Source organism: Colobus angolensis, unplaced genomic scaffold (genome assembly GCF_000951035.1).
Source record: "Colobus angolensis palliatus isolate OR3802 unplaced genomic scaffold, Cang.pa_1.0 Scaffold46, whole genome shotgun sequence".
Classification (NCBI taxonomy): Eukaryota; Metazoa; Chordata; class Mammalia; order Primates; family Cercopithecidae; genus Colobus; species Colobus angolensis.
In genome coordinates this window covers 14,344,103-14,364,634 of record NW_012118043.1, presented here as the reverse complement: position 1 = coordinate 14,364,634, position 20,532 = coordinate 14,344,103, and the positions used below count along the sequence as shown (strand labels likewise).

Genomic DNA, 20,532 nt, shown 5'->3' with positions numbered 1-20,532 from the left:
TCTTCTATTTTGAAGTCCATTGTGTAAATAGAATTGTGATATTCTGCTATGTTAATAAACTATACAAAAATACCTTAATCCAGAGGCTAGCAAACTTAAAATAAAGGTCCAGGGAGTAAATATGAGTCTTTCAGGCTTCATACAGTCTATGTTACGTTTTCTTTTGTGACTTTTTTACAGCCCTTTAAAAATCTAAAAACCATTCTTAGCTCTTTGGTAGTACAAAGACCATGGTCAGTTTGGCCCATGGGTTGTAGTGGCTGTGGTTTGCCAACTACCCCAGCATTTATAGGAGGTCTTGATGAGAAAGACTAGTGATCTAGTAAAGATGTTCTATTTAGTTTTGGAGCATTGTATATACCATTAAGCATTATTCACAAATCTCTGCTGGTTTGATTTCTAATGTGTTAAATAAGGAATGCCTGTGTGACTCTACTGGTTTTTTTGCTCTGTTGTGTTGTCTGTAGGTGTGTGGACACATAAGTAAATGCTATAGTGTGGCTGCTCAGTTTGAAGAATGCCGAGAGAAGATCACGGAAATGCCTAGCATTATCAAGGATCTCTGTCGGGTACTATATTTTGGCAAGGTAGAGTTAATCTTTAATGCTTTCTAGATACAGAGACAGCAAAGTGTCTTTTTGTCAACTAGCCAGTTCCTAATTTATAAGCACATTGTTTTCCCAAAGTTATTTGTCAGTCAATTATTTGGATTTCTAAAAGTGTTTTTCACAGAAGCCTTGCTGTAAATGGAGGCTTTTTTTCTAGGCTGGCCTGCAAAGAATAAGACTAAAGTGATATACCTAAAGGGAAGTGGGTTCCATCTGAACATTAGAATGAGTGGCAGGGAGAAAAGAGAAGCCTGGAATAAGTAAGTCTATTAAAAGCAAAAGGCCAGCCCGGTGTGGTGGCTCACGCCTGTAATCCCAGCAATTTGGCAAGCCAAGGCTGGCAGATCACTTAAGGTCAGGAGTTCGAGACCAGCCTGGCCAACACTGCAAAACCCTGTCTACAAAAAGTACAAAAATCAGCTGGGTGTGATGGCACGCTCCTGTAATCCCAGGTACTTGGGAGGCTGAGTATTTGGCTGAAGAATAAGCAACTCCAGAAAATTCAACCATAAGGAAAAGTTTAGCTGGCATGCTGACACCCTATGTTGCTAGAAAACTTGCTGTGGCTAGTGTGACTGAGGTATGTGATTCAGAGGTAGCCTGGGCCACTACACTCCAGCCTGGGCAAGAGATTGAGACCCTGTCTCAAAAAAAAAAAAAGAAAAGAAAAGAGAGGGGGCCATTAAAACCTGAAAACTGGAGAGTTCAGGCACTGCTTGGTGGGAAAGGCTTTAGAGATCTGAGAACTTACTATTTCCTCCCAATCCAGACCTGAGGAAGGTTGACTGTGGGTAGATGTGATAGTTGACTGGGAGGGATAGAGAGATGTCTTAGATAACTGGGCAGAGTGAGAGTTGTCTTGAATAAAACAGGATTGAGATGCTGATCTCATACTAAAGTATCAATAAGTGAGGGAACTGATGAAAGTATCTCCTCTACTATGTCTACTTGATGTCCTTAGAAGCATTTGATTACAGAATAGAAACTCTGACATAAATCTTTACAACTGCACAAAAGTTATTGTTACATTTAAGATCACTAGTATGTAAGTTGCTATTGATGCCATGTCATTATTTTTAAGAATTAAAAATAGAAGAAATGAAACAGGAAACTATTCCCAAGTCTTCTGACACTAGCCTTAAAGGTTGTAATTCTGGTATCTCGTTATGAGGTCACTTTTAATTTTAGGCTTTAAAGGATATAGGATTCAGATTTAAATTGGAATTGAAAATACAAGAAGAGGTAAACATTTTACAAAATAACGTAGTTAGCTTGACATACGTGCATAACCGGTTCCTCTTAGGAGTTTTTTTTTTTTTTTTTTAAACTCTGTAACAACTAATTCTCTCATTCTTTTTCTCTCAGAGTATTCCCCGGGTGGCTTCTCTTGGGGTAGAATGTGTCAGTTCTTTTGCCGTGGATTTCTGGCTACAGACACACCTATTTCAGGCTGGAATTTTGTGGTATCTGCTTGGTTTTCTGTTTAATTATGACTATACACTAGAAGAGAGTGGCATTCAGAAAAGTGAAGAAACAAACCAGCAGGTAACTTTAACGTTGCTTTAATACTGAATTTGAACCCAAACTAGAGGTTAGTGCTAAACTAATGCAAAGCAAAGCTGCAGCTATCCAGAGTCCCCAGAGATAAATTGTTTTTCAGGAAAATTAGGTTTATTGCTTTTTAAGACCCAAAACTTTTAGTCGTAATTGCTTATGCTGAAAGGATTCAAGGCAAGGGAATTTGCAGTGGCATATACTGGACATAATTTAATACTTTCTTAATTACTCAGAGTCAACTTTATGATTGCAAAATTATGGTTGTGTAACACAGGACAATATAATGTTACCATCAGACAATTGAGGCTAGCTCCCCTAAATACTTGAGTACTTGTCTGATTTTTATAGATTTTTTTTGTCTCTTCTATGTGCTCTCATTTATTGCTCATATTGTAAATGTGTGCTTCTAGCAGGCAGGGCTGCCTACCTATACCCCCCTTCCCACATTACCACCAAATGTGCGTCTTCCTGTTGTCTGTTAGATATACTGCATTGGGTATAAGTTAGTCCTTCTTATAAGTAAAAAAACAAGCCCCAACACGTAAACTTTCTGGTATCAATGTTAGGTACTCTTGTACCCTTTTTGTTTGGTTGGCTTTTGACTCCTTAAATATGTTCCATATGGTGTGATTCAGTAAAGTTATAGTATTACCTGTGTAAGATAACAGATCTACTTGAACAACTTAATTTTTTTGTAACAGGAGGTAGCCAACAGCCTTGCCAAACTGAGTGTCCATGCTCTGAGTCGCCTTGGAGGGTATTTGGCTGAAGAACAAGCAACTCCAGAAAATCCAACCATAAGGAAAAGCTTAGCTGGCATGCTGACACCCTATGTTGCTAGAAAACTTGCTGTGGCTAGTGTGACTGAGGTATGTGCTTCAGAGGTAGCCTGGGTTTTAATGAATAGTGCAAGATCCTGTAAGCAGTAAAGTAATACAATAATATTGATTTAGGAAACCTAAAAATTAAGAACGTTCACGTTTGTTCTCTCAAGCAAGAAACTCACTTTATAGTGGATTGATGCTAATGATGTCAGTTCTACAAGTCCAGTTTTTGCGAGAGCAAATTAACTTGGTTTCTCAGCTGTGGAGCCCATCATAATTCTTAACCAACCTTGAGTCACAAAGGGACAGGACAAGAGAGAGAAGTTGGAATGGTGTTTCACAATGGCAGGCTACTGGGAGACAGGAGACCCAGAGTCTATTTCAAGCTATTTATTGTAAGCCATAGCGTATTCAGATGCAGGGTTAAATATACACGTGTACATGTATATGTATCTGTGTACATACATAGATGCATTACAAAAATCAGTATGACATGATAGATCTCCCAGCCTCTTTAATTTCTTTTGCAAGGATTATTGAGAAATAATCTAAGAATATAGCATTAAAGAATTAGATAAATTAGAAATCCGTTAAATAGGTTACTATTATCCTTTAATTGTAAACAGAGTACTGAAAGGCATTAAAAGATTTTAAATGAAGACACTAGATCCTATGTTTGGTATAACAAAATAAATGGATTGATAGATTTGTACCAATATGTTAACTGTAATTATTTCTAAATGGCAGAATTGTAGGCAATTTTTCTTTCGTTTTCTCTAATGATAAACTGTTACTTTTGTAAGTGACAAAATCCTCAGGTTTCCAAAGTAATTTTACAACTTTTAAACAGCTTATTTGTTTTTAATCCAATGTGATTGAGTCCAGTTTTCAGTGCTTGCCATGCTTTTCAGTCCCCATGTGTGAAAGGCAGTGGCTCTAGATGCCACTGGTTTTTTGGGTTTTTTTTGTTTTTGTTTTTTAATCTTGTTTTTGTTTTTACTATTTTTCCGAAACACTAGACGACCAGGACCACTCTTGATGTTAGTTATTTTCCTGGACTTTTTACTCAACCATGTGATACATTTTGCTGACTGAAAGCATTCTCTCCAAAAATGACAACAAGTTCGGGATTAAATTCTATAGCCATCCCCACCAAAAAATTTTTATAGCATTTCAAAATTAAATGTTGGCATGAGCTCCATCTGGATTTAATAAAATGCTTAACAAGAAATTAGCCTTTTGAAAACAAGGCTTGCATGTCTGTATAAGATGGAGGTCATACTCCTCTGTTTTCCTATTAGCAATAGACCTCTGTAAAAATAAAAGCTTTTTATTCAGACATTTAAGGAATTGTGAAATGTCTGTTTACATTTCAAATTGAGGAGAGCTTAACAATAAGAAAGCACGCCAGTTGCCTAAGCAGCCATAATCTATGCCTGCAGAATGACTGCACAGCCTTCAGTATCAGGGTGTGGTCAAGAAAATCTAGCTTTCTCCCCATAAATTTTATTTTCCTTCATACAGGTATGCTTCTTAAAGAGTTGGTTTTATTTTCAAATATATGTATATAAAGGTATTATGTTGTGATTCTTTTCAAGCTTATATTCACAGTGTGTTTATTAAATACTTTAAAAATACTGAATTTCACTGTGGCACAGCAGATTTTGAGAATGTTGAAGTCAGACTCAGTTTCAGATCCCAGTTTCACCAGTTACCAGTTGTAAGACCTGGGACAAATAATTTAATGATTTGCAGCCTTAGTTTTTCTCAGCCGTAAAGTGGGTCATATCAACAAACTTGTTAGAATTATTGAGATACTTGTTATTGAGGTCCATTATACTATAGGCAACTATTTTAGTGTTTGGCATATGATAGACAATTTTAATAATTGATAATGTCGATAATTTTTTTCACTAAATGTTATAAAACAGTAATATTGTCTCCTAGATTTTGAAGATGCTTAACAGCAACACAGAAAGTCCGTATTTGATATGGAACAATTCTACAAGAGCAGAATTACTTGAATTTCTTGAATCCCAACAAGAAAACATGATTAAAAAAGTATGTCATTGTTTTATAAATTTCTTGGGTAATTTATTCTGATGGAATCTCTGGAAATATAGCAGTGTTGATTAGAACAGAAAACTATTTCTCAGTTTAGTGTCAGTCAGTATGGCTTTCTGCTATCTAATATTTGGCCCATTTAAGAAGAGTATTTTGTTGTATGTGGTAATACATCAGGATTTTTTATTATTGTTACCACTTACATACAGCTGTCTTCTATTTTAACCAGTTTTTTAACCCAGAAACCTTATTTTAGTTCACTCCAACCTCTTTTCCCTAGTAAGTGAAAGTTGTCAAAACTCAACATTTTTTTCTACCCTACCACCTTTTAGTGGAGAAGCTATTACTAAGCCATGGAAAAAAAAAAAAAAAAGGCAGTAGGATGGGCAATAAGGAGAAGACCTGGATAATCCATACACTAGATGGTTGAATCTTGATGACTTTGAAGAAATTATGTGTGTGGCTTTGGAAATTAGAGTAGCTTTTACTGTAATATCTCCATTATTTAGCGTTTTTGAGCTCATTCCATGTTAGTACTTAGAACTCTTTATGGATAAAATTTTTGAGAATTGCAGAGCTAGGGAGAACAGCTTTCACATTTCTGTACATTATCTTTGTTTTTGTTTTTTTTTTTTGAGACAGAGTTTCCTTCTTGTTGGCCCAGGCTGGAGTGCGATGGCACAATCTCGGCTTCTTGCAACCTCCGCCTCCCGGTTTCAAGCGATTCTCCTGCCCTGCTTCAGCCTCCCGAGTAGCGGGGATTACAGGCATGGGCCACCACGCTCAGCTAATTTTGTATTTTTAGTAGAGATGGGGTTTTTCCATGTTGGTCAGGCTGGTCTCAAGCTCCTGACCTCAGGTGATCTGCCCACCTTGGCCTCCCAAAGGTCTGGGATTACAGGCGTGAACCGCCACGCTCGGCCTTCTGTACGTTATCTTTTACCGGAATAGACATAATAACATCTCTTTGTTTAGCATTTTATAATTTATTGTATACTTTTACATGTTATTTTAGTCCAACCTAAATTCATTTTGGTTTCATTCTTAATCTTCTTTGGGACTGTTTTTCTCCCATTCCTCTTTTGTTTTTCAGCACTTTTGTTCAGTGTATTACTTCTTTTTTCTTTTTTCTTTTTTTCTTTTTGGGACACAGTCTCACTCTGTCACCAAGGCTGGAATGCAGTGGCGTGATCTCTGCCCACTGCAACCTCCGCCTCCCGGGTTCAAGTGATTCTTCTGCCTCAGCCTACCGAGTAGCTGGGACTACAGGCGTGCGCCACCACGCCCAGCTAATTTTTGTATTTTTAGTGGAGACAGGGTTTCACTATATTGGCCAGGATGGTCTCAATCTCTTGACCTCATGATCTGCCTGCCTCAGCCTCTCAAAGTGCTGGGATTACAGTCGTGAGTCATCGTGCCTGGCCCAGTGTATTACTTTTTAAAACCCAGTCCAAATATGCTCATTTCTCAACTCTGTTGTACTACATCTTACTAGGTCTGATGTCTGCTGAGTTGTTTAAGAATAAAGTGTCATACTTGTTTTATAATCTCTTGCTCTAAGACTTTTGTTAGCTGACCTCTGATCCTTTGAAATTTTAAAATGAGTTAATAATAGTAATATTTGGAATAAAAAAATGTAATTGTGTGCCTATTCCAAAGTCATTTTAAGTGCTCTGACATGTATCACACCACATTTTTTCTCTAGAAAATGCATAGATCTCTCAAGTTATTTATCTGTTAAGTTATTAAACTGAACATGGATAGATTTACATCTAACAGTCTGTTTTCATCTTTTAAAAAGGGTGATTGTGACAAAACTTATGGATCAGAATTTGTCTACAGTGATCATGCCAAAGAACTTATTGTAGGGGAGATTTTTGTTAGGGTGTATAATGAAGTTCCTACTTTCCAACTGGAGGTAAGCTCTCTGCTTTTAATTTTATCTGATACCTTTGATCATCTGTTACTGAAAGTTACTAGTTTAGTCACACTGTATAGAAGCACACTTCATTTTATTGCACTTTCTTTACTATGTTGCTTTTCTCTTTAAAAAAAAAAGAAAGTGGCCGGGCGCGGTGGCTCAAGCCTGTAATCCCAGCACTTTGGGAGGCCGAGACGGGTGGATCACGAGGTCAGGAGATCGAGACCATCCTGGCTAACACGGTGAAACCCCGTCTCTACTAAAAAAATACAAAAAACTAGCGGGGCGAGGTGGCGGGCGCCTGTAGTCCCAGCTACTCGGGAGGCTGAGGCAGGAGAATGGCGTAAACCCGGGAGGCGGAGCTTGCAGTGAGCTGAGGTCCGGCCACTGTACTCCAGCCTGGGCGACAGAGCGAGACTCCATCTCAAAAAAAAAAGAAAGAAAAACAAATTGAAGGTTTGTGGCAACCCTGTGCCAAGCAAGCCTGTTGGCACCATGTGTTCACTTCATGTCTCTGTGTCACATTTTAGTAATTCTCTCAATATTTCACACTTTTTCTTTATCATATCTGTTATGGTGATCTGTGATCAGTGATGTTGCTCTTGCTAATTGTTTACATAAGATAGTGAAGTTCATCAATAGTGAACTTCATCAGTAACTGTATGTGTTCTGATTGTTCTACCAACCATCCGTTCCCCAGTCTCCCTCTCCTGTGGCCTCCCTATTCAAGTCAACAATATTGGAATTAGGCCAGTTAATAACCCTACAAGAGTCACAGGTCTCTCACTTTAAATCAAAAGCTAGAAATGATTAAGCTTGATGAGGAAGGCTTGTCAGAAGGTGAAACAGGCCGAAAGCTATGCCTCTTGTGCCACACGGCCAAGTTGTGAATGCAAAGGAAAAGTTCTTGAAGGAAATTAGAAGTGCCACTCCAATGAATACATGAATGATAAGAAACTGAAACAGCCTTATTGCTGATATATGGAAAGTTTTAATGATTTGGATAGAAGATCAAACCAGCCACAACATTCACATAAGACAAAGGCTAATTGAGAGCAAGGTCCTAACTCTCTTTAATTCTGTGAAGGCTGAGGGAGAGGGTAAGGAAGCCGCAGAAGAAAAGTTTGAAGCTATGGGGGTTGGTTCATGAGGTTTAAAGAAAAAAGCTATCTTCATAACATAAAAGTGCAAGGTGAAGCAGCAAGTGCTGATGGAGAAGCTGCAGCAAGTTACCCGGAAACTTAGCTAAGATAATTGAAGGTCACTACACTAAAATTTCTAATGCCTTCTATTGGGAGAGCATGCCAGCTAGGATTTAGCTAGAGAGGAGCAATCAATGTCTGGCTTCAAAGCTTCGAAGGACAAGTTGACTGTCTTGGTAGAGGCTGATGCAGCTGCTGACTTTTATGTTGAAGCCAGTGCTCATTTACCCTTCTGAAGATCCTAGGAACTTTAAGATTGATAAATCTGTTCTCACTTATAAGTGGAGGCTAAACAGTGGGTACTTATGGACATAAAAGTGGCTATAATAGACACTGGAGACTACTAGAGGGAAGAGGGGGTTCCTGTAGTCAGTACCTGGGTGACAGTCATACCCCAAACTTCAGTATTCCAGGTGACAAGCTTATACACCTACCCCCGAATCTAAAAGAAAAGTTGAAATTATTTAAAAAAAAAAAAAAAATGCTAAATCTACTCTGCCTGTGCTCTATAAATGGAAAAACAATGCCTGAATGACAACACATCTGTTTATGCATATTTTACCGAATATTATAAGCCCAGTGTGGAGACCTACTGCTCAGGAAAAAAGAGTTTTCAAAATACTACTGCTCACTGACAATGCACCTGGTCACCCAAGAACTCTGCTGGAGATGTACAAGGAGATTAATGTTTTCATGCCTGCTAATACAACATCCATTTTGCAGCCCATGGATCAAGGAGTAATTTCAAGTTTTACCTCTTGTTATTTAAGACATATATTTCATACGGCTATAGCTGCCATAGATAGTGATTCCTCTAATGGATGTGGGCAAAGTAAATTGAAAACCTTCTGTAAAGGATTCACCTTTCTAGATGCATAAGAGCATTTGTAATTCGTGGGAGGAGGTAAAAATATCAACGTTAACAGGAGTTTGGAAGAAATTGTTTCTGGCTCTCATGGATGACTTAAAGAAGCTCAAGATTCCAGTGGAGGAAGTCACTGCACATGGGCTGGAACTAGAATTAGAAGTAGATCCTGAATATGTGACTCAGTTGCTACAATCTCATGATAAAACTTGAACAGATAAGGAGTTGCTTCTTGTGAATAAGCAAAGAGTGGTTCTTGAGGTGAAAGCTTGTGAAGATGCTGTGAACATTGTTAAAATGACAAAAGATTTAGTATATTACATAAACTGAGTTAATAAAGCAGCAGCAGGATTTGGGAAGATTGACTTCAATTTTGAAAGAAGTTCTCCTGTGGATAAAATGTTATCAAACAGATCACATGTTACAAAGAAATCTTTCATGAAAGGAAGAATCAGTTGATAGAGCAGACTTCATTGTTTTACTTTGAGAAGCCACCCCAAGCTTCAGCAACCACCACGCTGATTAGTCAGCAGCTATCAACGTCAAGGTGACATTCCCACCAGCAAAAAGAAGACAATACTATCGTACACTTAATAGTAGACTACAGTATAATATAAAAATAACTTTTATATGCACTGGGAAAGCAAAAAATATGCTTTATTTCAGTGATCTGGAACTGAACCCACACTATCTCTGAGGTGTGCCTCTACACTGAAATAATACCTGAAATAATACCAAATGCTTGTGATGGGGTAACCACTGACAGCTTGTGAGCCTCTTTATCTTGATTGTTGAAGAACTGAATTTTGTGAAGTTTGTTCACAAGAAGTTGTTCCTTGCCCAGCTTTTTCTTATATTTTATGCCTACTGCTATCCCACTGGGCCATGGCCTTTAACTCAGTAGTCCTTCATGGACGTACAAGGCCAGTTACATGCTCATTTCATCACAAGGGATATCAGACCACCAGACCTGAGGCTTCCTCTGGCCAGTATTAGGAGAAAATATAGGTTGAAAATAAAGATTTTTTTAGAAGATGACTGGAGTCACATCAGGTCATCTTTTGTAATGATTCCTAATCACTTCCAGAAGCAACTGAGGAGCTTCTTCTGAGGGCTTGGGAATCATATAGGGAGTTTTTGCTCTCATTTTTTGTTTTTTCTATTTAAAGACAGGGGTCTCACTATCTTGCCCAGGCTGGTCTCAAACTCCTGGCCTCAAGCAGTCCTTCTGTCTCAGCCTCCCAAGTAGCTGGGATTACAGGTGCAAGCCACTGCACGTGACTTGTAGAAGGTGGCAAAGAGGATTTGGTGGTTGATTTGTTTGTAAGAAGGAAAGAAGTGAGGCTTTGTTTTAGAGTTTGCTCTTAGAAGAAAAATTTACTAAGCCATAATATATATCACTTATCACAGAGTAATATATATGTAAATAGCTATTAAGCAGAATGAGGAAGTGACTTGTGAAGTCCCTTTGAAAATTGTCCTTTGAATCTATGTTCTAAATTTTATGTAACTTTTAACTATAAAAATATAACCAAATTTTAGAAGTTCTATATCATACTGTTACTTCGATTGATAAAGGGAGGAGGTATTCTAATCTCAGAATTGTTACACTAAGATACTAATGGGAGTATATCAGATCTCTGGAAGTTGAGAAATACCGTATGTTTCCTGCCCTGTACATGTCCCCCATAATGCATAGGTGTATTCGTATGTATGCATAATTTTATCATGTTTGTTCACTTTCATAGCTTAAAGTTCTTTCTTTTGCTATGGAGTTATTTCTTAGGGCACCCATGTTTTTTAAATACTTGTCTGCTTTGATTAGGTTCCAAAAGCATTTGCTGCAAGTCTCTTGGATTATATAGGCTCCCAGGCCCAGTACCTGCACACATTCATGGCCATCACACATGCTGCAAAAGTGGAGTCAGAGCAACATGGAGATCGCTTACCGAGAGTAGAAATGGCTTTGGAGGCTCTGAGAAATGTCATAAAATATAATCCAGGTATGTGACTAAACCTTTGATCAGTATAATACAAGAGCCCTAAAAATTCCAATAATCAATTTGATCGGGGAAACTCAGGGAAAATTATACTTGGTTATAATGTATTAATATAACATTACAGGGAATTGACCCTGTAATATTTTTACAATAAAAGTTAAGCTGGGGGGAGAAGTCAAGGCACCATGTTTAGAAAAATTCATGTCTTTATGAGAACATGTATCTAAATGAGTTGAAAAGGCAGAATAGTTTGATAGCATAAAATTTCACATTAATGTCATAAGCTAACATATCAAGTATAAGTGCTTGAATTAAAGTTATTTAATAAAAAGTCATCTAATTTTTGCCTCCTTTCTGGTCTCTAACCAGTGCCATGTGCATATGGGCACTGATATATTTGAAAAATTGCCTGAAGTTTTTGGTGTATAAAAATTGAAATAAAGATGTGAGAGTTCCTACTCTTAATCATCTTTAAGAGGACATTTCCAAAAATATTACTCTAGCCTGACTCCAGGGAGATGGGTGAGTGAAAGTCTAACAGCTTCTTTCAACTCTAACTTTGATAATAAATATAGAATATAAACCTAAAATAATACAAATTCAATTTAAGTTACTTGATCTTTTAAAATAACATTAAACATTACCTTTCAGGTACATTTTTACTCTTCTTGGTATGTATTGAAGTACTATTAAAATTCTGACTTTTGGATTATTGCCAAAAAGTTATTTAAATAACAGTAATTAAATATTGGGAAAATTACGCATTTACAAGATGTACATTGGGATGTTATTAAAGACAGTGTCTGAAGAAAACTTTGTCTTTTTTTTTTGGAGTTGTCGAAGTGTCGAATATTGCTAGTGGTGTGTTAGGGACAAAGAAATTGTAGCAGAGCAGACTGTTGATTTGGAATTTGTAAAAAGTTGAAGAAAGGCCTGTGCAGAAATCCTTCTGATAATATCTATCACGTTTATTAGAATTAACTCTCTCTTGTAATTTAGAAGTATGGTTTATGTGTCATTGATGTATTTGACAGTTATTCCCTATTAAGAAGTGGTTTGAAAATGAATTTAAAAGCAACATATTTATAGAATATTCTCAGACTCCTTAATTTGAAGGAGGCTTACTGAGTTATCTTAAGAATCCTCAAAAGATAAGAAATTATACTGTTTTACTGCCACATAGAAAAGGAAGAATATGCTGAACAAAACCTGTTTCATGCTTTTGTTTTATTAACAACAAAATGGGAGTAAATATATGGGATTAGGATTTGAGGTAGGTAGGAATGGAAATACCATTTCATTTTATGTATTTTCACAAGGAGTGCTTTGTACATTCATACCAGTTTGTATTATAGTTAAGTGGCAGAGTTCTAACCTAGTCTTATTTAAAAGCCAGATCATGTCAGAGTCTCCCAAAGTATAATTAGGTTGAGGGGGGTAACCCTAAGGTCTAGAGGTAAAGAATAAAATTACTACCTTACACTTTAGATTTTTGGGCTGTATTTGGATTGTTTATTTGATAAAGGTCTTAGCCTGAGGGTTAGGGGTGGAGATAGGAATGCAAACAAAGTAAACCTAAAAAGCTCTAGTACCTTACGTTTTGCCTTTTCAGACTTATGGCTGCTTAGAGGTCAACCACTTACTTCATGTCACAGATGTTTAGAAAGGGTTATCAGAGCATTAAAATTGACAGTAAACAAGTTTATATCGGTTTTCTGAAGCTAAATAATTTCAAACATCTCTTGGAAATAAAAAAACATTTTATTCTTATACTTTAGGTTCTGAGAGTGAATGCATTGGGCACTTTAAGTTGATATTTTCTCTTCTCCGAGTTCATGGAGCTGGTCAAGTGCAGCAGTTGGCTTTAGAGGTAAAAACGTTTTGTTACTAAAGCATGTTACTTTTCCTACCATTTACCATGTGTGATTTGAGTCTTGATCAGTCATTGAAGTTGAAGTGTGCTTTTTTGTTTCATCATTTTGCCTATTTAAGCCACATCAGTATTTTTTGAAACTTGAATTAACATGCTCAATTTGAAGAGTGAATATTGCACAATTGCACAATGTCGTTCAAAGTGGTTCTCTTTCTGTTATGCGTTAGGGCTTGGGATAGTGTTGTGCAGTGTCAGGTATGGGTTAAGGAATGGGCTTTACTGGGGAAGCTTAGAAGCCACACATCAGCAAGAAGATGATGCAGGGTTTCCCTGATTGCTGTGTTCCCATGGAGAGACATATTGAGGCCATATCTGTTGGCTGTATACTGTGGGTTTGCATTCCAGAGGAGTGATCCTTGTTCCTCCCCCTCAGCTGATCTCCCTTCTTACAAATCTAGTACAAAAGCTACCTTTTCTATGAGGGTTACAGACAGACACCTGGGTGTGCTGCTGTTATAGGAGTGGCCTAAAAAAGCCAACTGCCAGAACCCATGGGTCTTAAGAGTCCAAGAGAATTGGAGTCCCCTTGTTCAGGATATTGAAGCCACTAGTCTCATAGGATGCTGTTTAAATGTAGCCTTTTCTTCTGAGAGAGAAGCAAGAAGTCCCTAGTCACAAGTAGTTCTTTGCCCAGGCAACCCAGACTTCCCAGGATTATTTCTGAGATCTTCATCTTTGTAACACACACAGTTTATTGCACAGAACACCAAATGTAACCCTGCAGTAACAGGTATATAGATGGTTTATGAATAATTTGTGTAACATGTTCTTAGATACCATTTTGGCTTAAAACAGATTTTTAATAGAATAAAAAACTTTAAATTGGTCAGCAAGCTTAACAAGCAAGTTGTTTCAATTGAAAAACATGTTTTCCTACTTAATTCCTTCAAACATCTTGTAAGTTTTTAAATGAACGTTATTAAATCTAGGATATGTTGCACTGAGACACTCACCAATGATGTTTAGATGTATACTCTAAAAGATTTGAGTGGTCATCCTTTCCGAAAGAAAAACATATACCTGTTTCTTTATAATAGAAAGATAACCCCAATCTGTTGTGCTGGGTGCTGAAGACATTTACTTTTTTCCTCTAAAAGTAAAAAAGTCCCAGTAGTGAGAATCATTATTTTCCTAATCACCAGCCACCACCCAAACTCTGTAATTGGAAAACACTATAGTATGTACCTTAGTTCTGGAGCATGTATGGGTATAGGATTGAAGGCTTCTTAGAAACCTCAACGTATTATTTCCAAAGAGATTAAAGTAATAAAGGCAATCTTTTAAAATCAAACTCTTATCTAAAAGTTAAATGTTTTGTCCCCCAAGCATTTGTCTCACTTGTACAGTCTATATGACTTAATTTGATTTAGGTTCAAAATTATTTCTGAAACTTTTACTATCCTGTTGATTAATTTTCAGGTTGTGAATATAGTGACATCTAACCAAGACTGTGTCAACAATATTGCTGAATCAATGGTTTTGTCCAGTTTATTGGCTCTTCTACATTCGTTGCCATCAAGTATGTATGCAGGTGGAATTTTGGAAACCACAGCAGGATCCGCCCATGGAAGGGAGTTGTTGCATAATTGATACAAAACCTCAAACAAATGTCATCTATGTTCAGTTTTAAAGTGTTCTTTACACTAGATTTGTCTTCCTAATTATGTTTTACATAGGTTACTGTCTTGCATTTCCTATGTCAAAAGTTGACAGTTGGGGGTGAGAGAGGTCCAAAACCAACAGAAAATAACCTGGGATTTTCAGTTTGTTGAGATCCATACATGGGTAATTGAGAATTAACTAATATTTCATGGCTTACTAAACATAAGTAATCTTGGATGATAGAAAACATGCTTAAGATACTGATGGCCTTGTATTCAGCTTAGTGTTCAAATCTGTGTACTTTTCTTTTGCTGATTTGATATTAATAAGATAAAATGCCAAGGTGGTTTAAAAAATATCCCAACCTTATTTCCTGAATACAGCCTGCCCTAATCTATACAATTACCTAGTCTAATGGTTTGTAATTATGCTAAAACCAACCCTGAGATTGCTTTTCAAAGGCAGGAATATTGAGTTTGTAGGCAATTACATGTAACTCCAAACTCACCAATAACCAGAATACATTGCTTAGTTGACTTTGCCAATCCTTTAGAAGTCATGTTAATCTTGAATTCATGTCTGTCCACCTCCTTAAGAGAAGGAACCATGTCGTTCATCTTATATACCAGTGGCTTGCTTATTTTTGGTGTTATGTTTGGTAAATTGAGTTGAATTTCCATGGAATTTTTTTTCTCTTCAATACATGATATGCTTGAAACAGGTCTTTAAAATGGCAGCTTTGTAAAGTCATTTCCAGATTCATATCTGCAACCTTAGTTTGTTTTTCTTTTTTCTTGGTTTTCAGTAGCTTTGTGAGACTTCAAACAATGAAAACTAAACTGGTTGGTGAAGTAAAGGATGTTGTGGAACTCATAATTTGTATTACTTATATAGTCCAGTCAATATTTTTTTTTTTTTTTTTTTTTTGAGACGGAGTCTCGCTCTGTCGCCCAGGCTGGAGTGCAGTGGCGCAATCTCGGCTCACTGCAAGCTCTGCCTCCCGGGTTTACGCCATTCTCCTGCCTCAGCCTCCCGAGTAGCTGGGACTACAGGCGCCCGCCATCTCACCCGGCTAGTTTTTTGTATTTTTTAGTAGAGACGGGGTTTCACCGTGTAGGCCAGGATGGTCTCCATCTCCTGACCTCGTGATCCACCGGTCTCGGCCTCCCAAAGTGCTGGGATTACAGGCTTGAGCCACCGCGCCCGGCCTCCAGTCAATATTTTAATCTTACAGTGAAAATAGCTGGCATCCAGATATTTTAGCCTACTCTCTATCATTCAGATTTCAGACTAAATTATCTTACTCTGTTTGCTAAGGTACATTGTTACTGTTCTTGTTGTTTTCATGTCAGCCTGATACTTTGCAGCCTCTACCTTATTTGCCAACACTTTATTCGTTTGGCTGCCTGTCTGTCATTCCCATTTGACTCTAGAAGAGTTAGGTCCAGTAAGCTATACTTGCATATAATATGGTAGTGACTGGGTGAGAGGCACACAGGCTTTGTCCAAAAGGATGCAATTATGTCTTAGAATGGAACCCGGTCTTACAACTGCTGCTTCCTACTTTTTCCCTCAAGACAGTAGCTCCAGGTAAAAATCTTAGATGCCTGATTAGAGTGTCCTCTGGGTGTCAGGAAATTAGAAGATTTTTGGATGTGCAGTGAACAGTGAGGTAGGAAGACAGGGTTTTATAGTGGTTATGAGTATGGACTTTGGAGTCAGTCAGACCTGCATACAAAACTCAACTATACCACTTACTAGCTGTGAGACCTTGGGCAGGTTAAACTGGACCTCAGCTTCCTCACTGATAACATGGCCATGAAAATACCTGTCTCACTGGTTATTATGAAGATTAAATATGACATCCTGTGTAGAACATCTAGTTAAGTGCTTGGCACAGAGCTGGTGCCAAGTAAATAGAAGCTAACCTGATGATGCATTCCTTGAAATGTCTTTTACTCTGCAGGTCGTCAGCTTGTTCTGGAAACTCTTTATGCTTTGACATCAAGTACAAAAATAATCAAAGAAGCAATGGCAAAGGGTAATGTATAGAGTGCTTTCTTAGCTAGTCATGTACAGTATAATGAAACTTATTTTGAGCTGCATTTTACAGCCTGATAAACTAGAAGAATGCTTTAGAATGTTTAGTTTTTTAAAACTACATTGAGTTGAAATATGGTTGAAAATGAATTCTGATTAGAAAAGTCAAATTCTTTATAAGCACTAATTCTCTTTTTCCTTCATAGGTGCTTTGATCTATTTACTGGATATGTTCTGCAATTCAACACATCCACAGGTTCGAGCCCAGACAGCAGAACTTTTTGCCAAAATGACAGCAGATAAACTAATAGGTCCAAAGGTAGGCACAAAATAAGTTCTTGAAAGGAAATTAATTTTATTAAAGCTTTGTTACTTTGATACTGATTTCAAGAAGTTTAGTAGAATCTGAGATGGTGAGGATAAGGAAATGATGTGATGTGAAAGTTGGAAAATTGACATTCCAGAAATTGTTCTTATATATTATATCTGTTTGAGAAAACTAGAGTCAGGGCAGCCTGTACTGGAATTGAAAAGTCTTAAGAGAATGTTTGGATTATGATGATAAACTGTTCATCTCCCTCAAAGAGAGAACAAAAAGTATATCAAGACTATGAGAGAAAATAGGTTAGACTTTCACACTTCAAGGATTGGCCTGTGGAAATAACTAGTGAAGGAGATGGTGGTTTGTGTCTTTTATATCCCACACCTGAATTATTAAGGACATGCCACCCTCAGCAGTGAATTCATATAGGGACATGAGTGTAACAGCACCTCTGGCTTCCAACTCTTCAGAGAGATCTTCTATCCCAAATCTGGAGATAACCAGATGATCTCTGGATCCATGGTCCAGTTTGAAGAGCAGGAACCTGTTAAAACAATAGTTCTGAATAGAATTTCATTCAGGTGCAAGTGGTATCCATGTCCCTTTATTTTGTTACCAAGTCAGTTTCACAAGTAGTCCTCACTGAAGAATCCTCTATGCCTGACCACAAAACAGCACCTTAGAGTCATAGAGGAACCATGAAATAAAGGCTCAGGAGTCCTACTTTCAGAGTCTGATTCAGTAGATCTAGGGTGGGGCCCAGGAGTCTCCATTCTTAACATGCTTCCAAAGTGATTCTTTTGAAGTCTATTAGGACTGATATTTAGGGATTATTATTCAAGCAAGTCCACAAAGGCACTTTGGGTAAGGGGGAGGCTAAGGTCCCCTACCTCTGTCTAAAGCCAGGGTGGCTTCCCTTGTACACATTGTGCCTCCATGTAAAGTTCAGTTTGAAAAAAAAAAGGCCAAGGCTAATTAAACACTTTTTACATTAATAAAACAAATTGGATTCAGTTGTTGTTTTCTTGCTTGATCTCTCAGTCTAGGTATTGAGAATCTATCATAGGACCTGAAACAGTTTTACTTTAGTAATAAGTTCACAGTCTTCAGCAGGGTTGATGAGACAAGGGAGATTACATTTGGAAGCCTACAGGAGGGTCTATAAAATAGTTAATATTTAATATTGAATTTTCTTAAAGCTAGAGCTATGTAGCACATAACTACAATATCTAATATTAGTTATTTTTTCAATAGTGTTTTAGATATTTAAATATGTACTGGAATCGACTGAGCCCTTTGGTTATATTTCTGACCTTTGAAATATGTGCGGAACAAATTTTATCAAGCTGACTGTTTTTACACTTAAACTTTCTGTATAGAAAAAACACAAGTATCAATGCCTTAATTGCAAGAGATTCTATTCTAGAACTGTGGTCAGTAAATTTTTTTGTTTTTCAGACAGTCTGGCTCTGTCACCCAGGCTGCAAGTGCAGTGGTGCAATCTCAGCCCACTGCAACCTGTCTCCCAGACTCAAGCCATCCTCCCATCTCAGCCTCCCAAGTAGCTGGCACTACAGGCATGTACCACTACACCTGGCTAATTTTTGTATTTTTTGTAGAGGTGGAAAGGTTTGGCCATGTTGTCCAGGCTGATCTCAAACTCCTGAGCTCAAGTGATCCACCCGCCTTGGCCTCCAAAAGTGCTGGAATTGCAGGGTGAGCCCCTGTGTCTGGCCAAATTTTTTTTTTCTTTTTTGGTAACAGTTTTCTTGAGCTATTAATATCGTTGACATACCATACAGTTCACACATACCTAGTGTACAATTCAGTGATTTTTAGTATATTCACAGATTGAGCAACCATAATCAATTTTAGGTTTGATTTTCATCAACCCAAAAAGAAACCCTATTTCTATTAGCAGTCACTCCCCATTCTCCCTTTCCCCTAGCACCTGACAACCACTATTCTACTTCTTCTGTATAGATTTGCCAAATGCTGGGCATTTTATATAAATGAAATCATGCTATATATGGTCTTTTGTGACTGACTTCTGTCACTTAATGTTTTCATCTATGTTGTAGCAAGTATTAGTAAATTTATTTTTATTGCCAAATAGTGTTCCATGTTTTGGTATCCATTTATCTCAATGGACACATGGATTGTTTCTTCTTTTTGGCTCTGCTAAATTACACTACTGTGAACATCTGTGTACAGGTTTTTGTGTGGACATGTGTTTTTATTAGAAGTGGAATTTCTGAGTCATATGATAATATTATATTAAACCCTTTGAGGAATTGTTAGATTGTTTTCCAAAGTGGCAATACCATTTTACATTCCCCTAGCAATGTATTTATCATCTTCTTCTCTAACACTTGTTATATCTTTTATGACAACCATCCTAGTAGGTATGATGTGTTACATCATGGTTTCGATCTGCATTTCCCTGGTGGCTAATGTTTTCATGTGCTTATTGGCCATTTGTACAACTTTTTAAGAGAAATGTTTATTTACATCCTTCACTAATTTTTAAATTGAGATTATTTATCTTTTTATTATTGAGTTGTAATTGTTCTTTATATGTTTTAGATACTAGTCCCTTATTATAGATACAATTTTCAAATATTTTTTCACATTTTCCTGATTGTTTCTCCACTTTCTTGGAGCACGAAAATTTTTAATTTTGAGGAGGTCCAGTTTTTTTTTAGTTAGGCTTGTTCTTTTGATGTCGTATCTAAGAAACCATTGCCTAATCCAAGGTTACAAAGATTTGTGGCTATGTTTTCTCCTCAGTGTTATAGTATTAGCTCTTAGGTTTATGTTTTTGATCCATTTGAGTTAATTTTTATCCATGGTGTGAGGTAGGGGTAGGCCAGTAAACTTTTTCTATGAAGGGTGTGTTAGTCCATTTTCATGCTGCTCATAAACACATACCCGACACTGGGCAATTTACAGAAGAAAGGTTTATTGGACTTAACATCTGCACGTGGCTGGGAATCCCTCATAATCATGGCAGAAGGTGAAAGACACGTCTCACATGGCAGCAGACAAGAGAGGAGAGACTGTGTAGGGAAACCTCCCTTTTTAAAACCCTCAGATCCCTTGAGACTTACTGTCATGAGAACAGAACAGCACGAGAAAGACCTGCCCCTGTGATTCAGTTACCTCCCACCAAGTCCCTCCCACAACATGTGGAAATTCAAGATGACATTTGGGTGGTGACACAGCCAAACCATATCAGGGGACCATATAGTCAATATTCTATCCTTTGTGGGGCATGTGATCTCTGTTACAAAAATTGAGGTCTTTTGTGACAGGAAAATAGCCATGGACAGTAAATGAACAAATGGATGTGGCTGTGTTCCAACAAAACTTTATATACAAAAATAGATGGCAGGCCAGATGTAACCCCTTGTTTGCCAATCCCTGTTGTAGAATAGCTGAGTAATCTGAACATAACTGAAGGTTTATGGTCACAGTATTTGCCTTGTGTAAGTTTTTTGCTCAAATGTTTAATAGTATACACACCAGTGAGTAATAAACTTACGTAGTTCTTAGCATTTGAAATGCTTTAAACATCCTGGTAAACTTAGCTTT

General features: G+C 37.4%; 1 protein-coding gene across 1 annotated transcript in view; it reads left to right on the top strand.

Moving 5' to 3' along the window:
- Positions 1 to 20,532, top strand: part of DNAJC13 (DnaJ (Hsp40) homolog, subfamily C, member 13) — a 131,842-nt gene that overhangs the window by 93,096 nt on the left and 18,214 nt on the right. The window contains exons 39-48 of the mRNA XM_011958215.1: positions 468 to 587; positions 1,974 to 2,153; positions 2,867 to 3,034; positions 4,937 to 5,050; positions 6,855 to 6,971; positions 10,867 to 11,044; positions 12,820 to 12,911; positions 14,394 to 14,493; positions 16,543 to 16,617; positions 16,823 to 16,935. Coding sequence (XP_011813605.1) covers positions 468 to 587; positions 1,974 to 2,153; positions 2,867 to 3,034; positions 4,937 to 5,050; positions 6,855 to 6,971; positions 10,867 to 11,044; positions 12,820 to 12,911; positions 14,394 to 14,493; positions 16,543 to 16,617; positions 16,823 to 16,935 — 1,257 coding nt within the window. The remainder of the gene's footprint in view (positions 1 to 467; positions 588 to 1,973; positions 2,154 to 2,866; positions 3,035 to 4,936; positions 5,051 to 6,854; positions 6,972 to 10,866; positions 11,045 to 12,819; positions 12,912 to 14,393; positions 14,494 to 16,542; positions 16,618 to 16,822; positions 16,936 to 20,532) is intronic.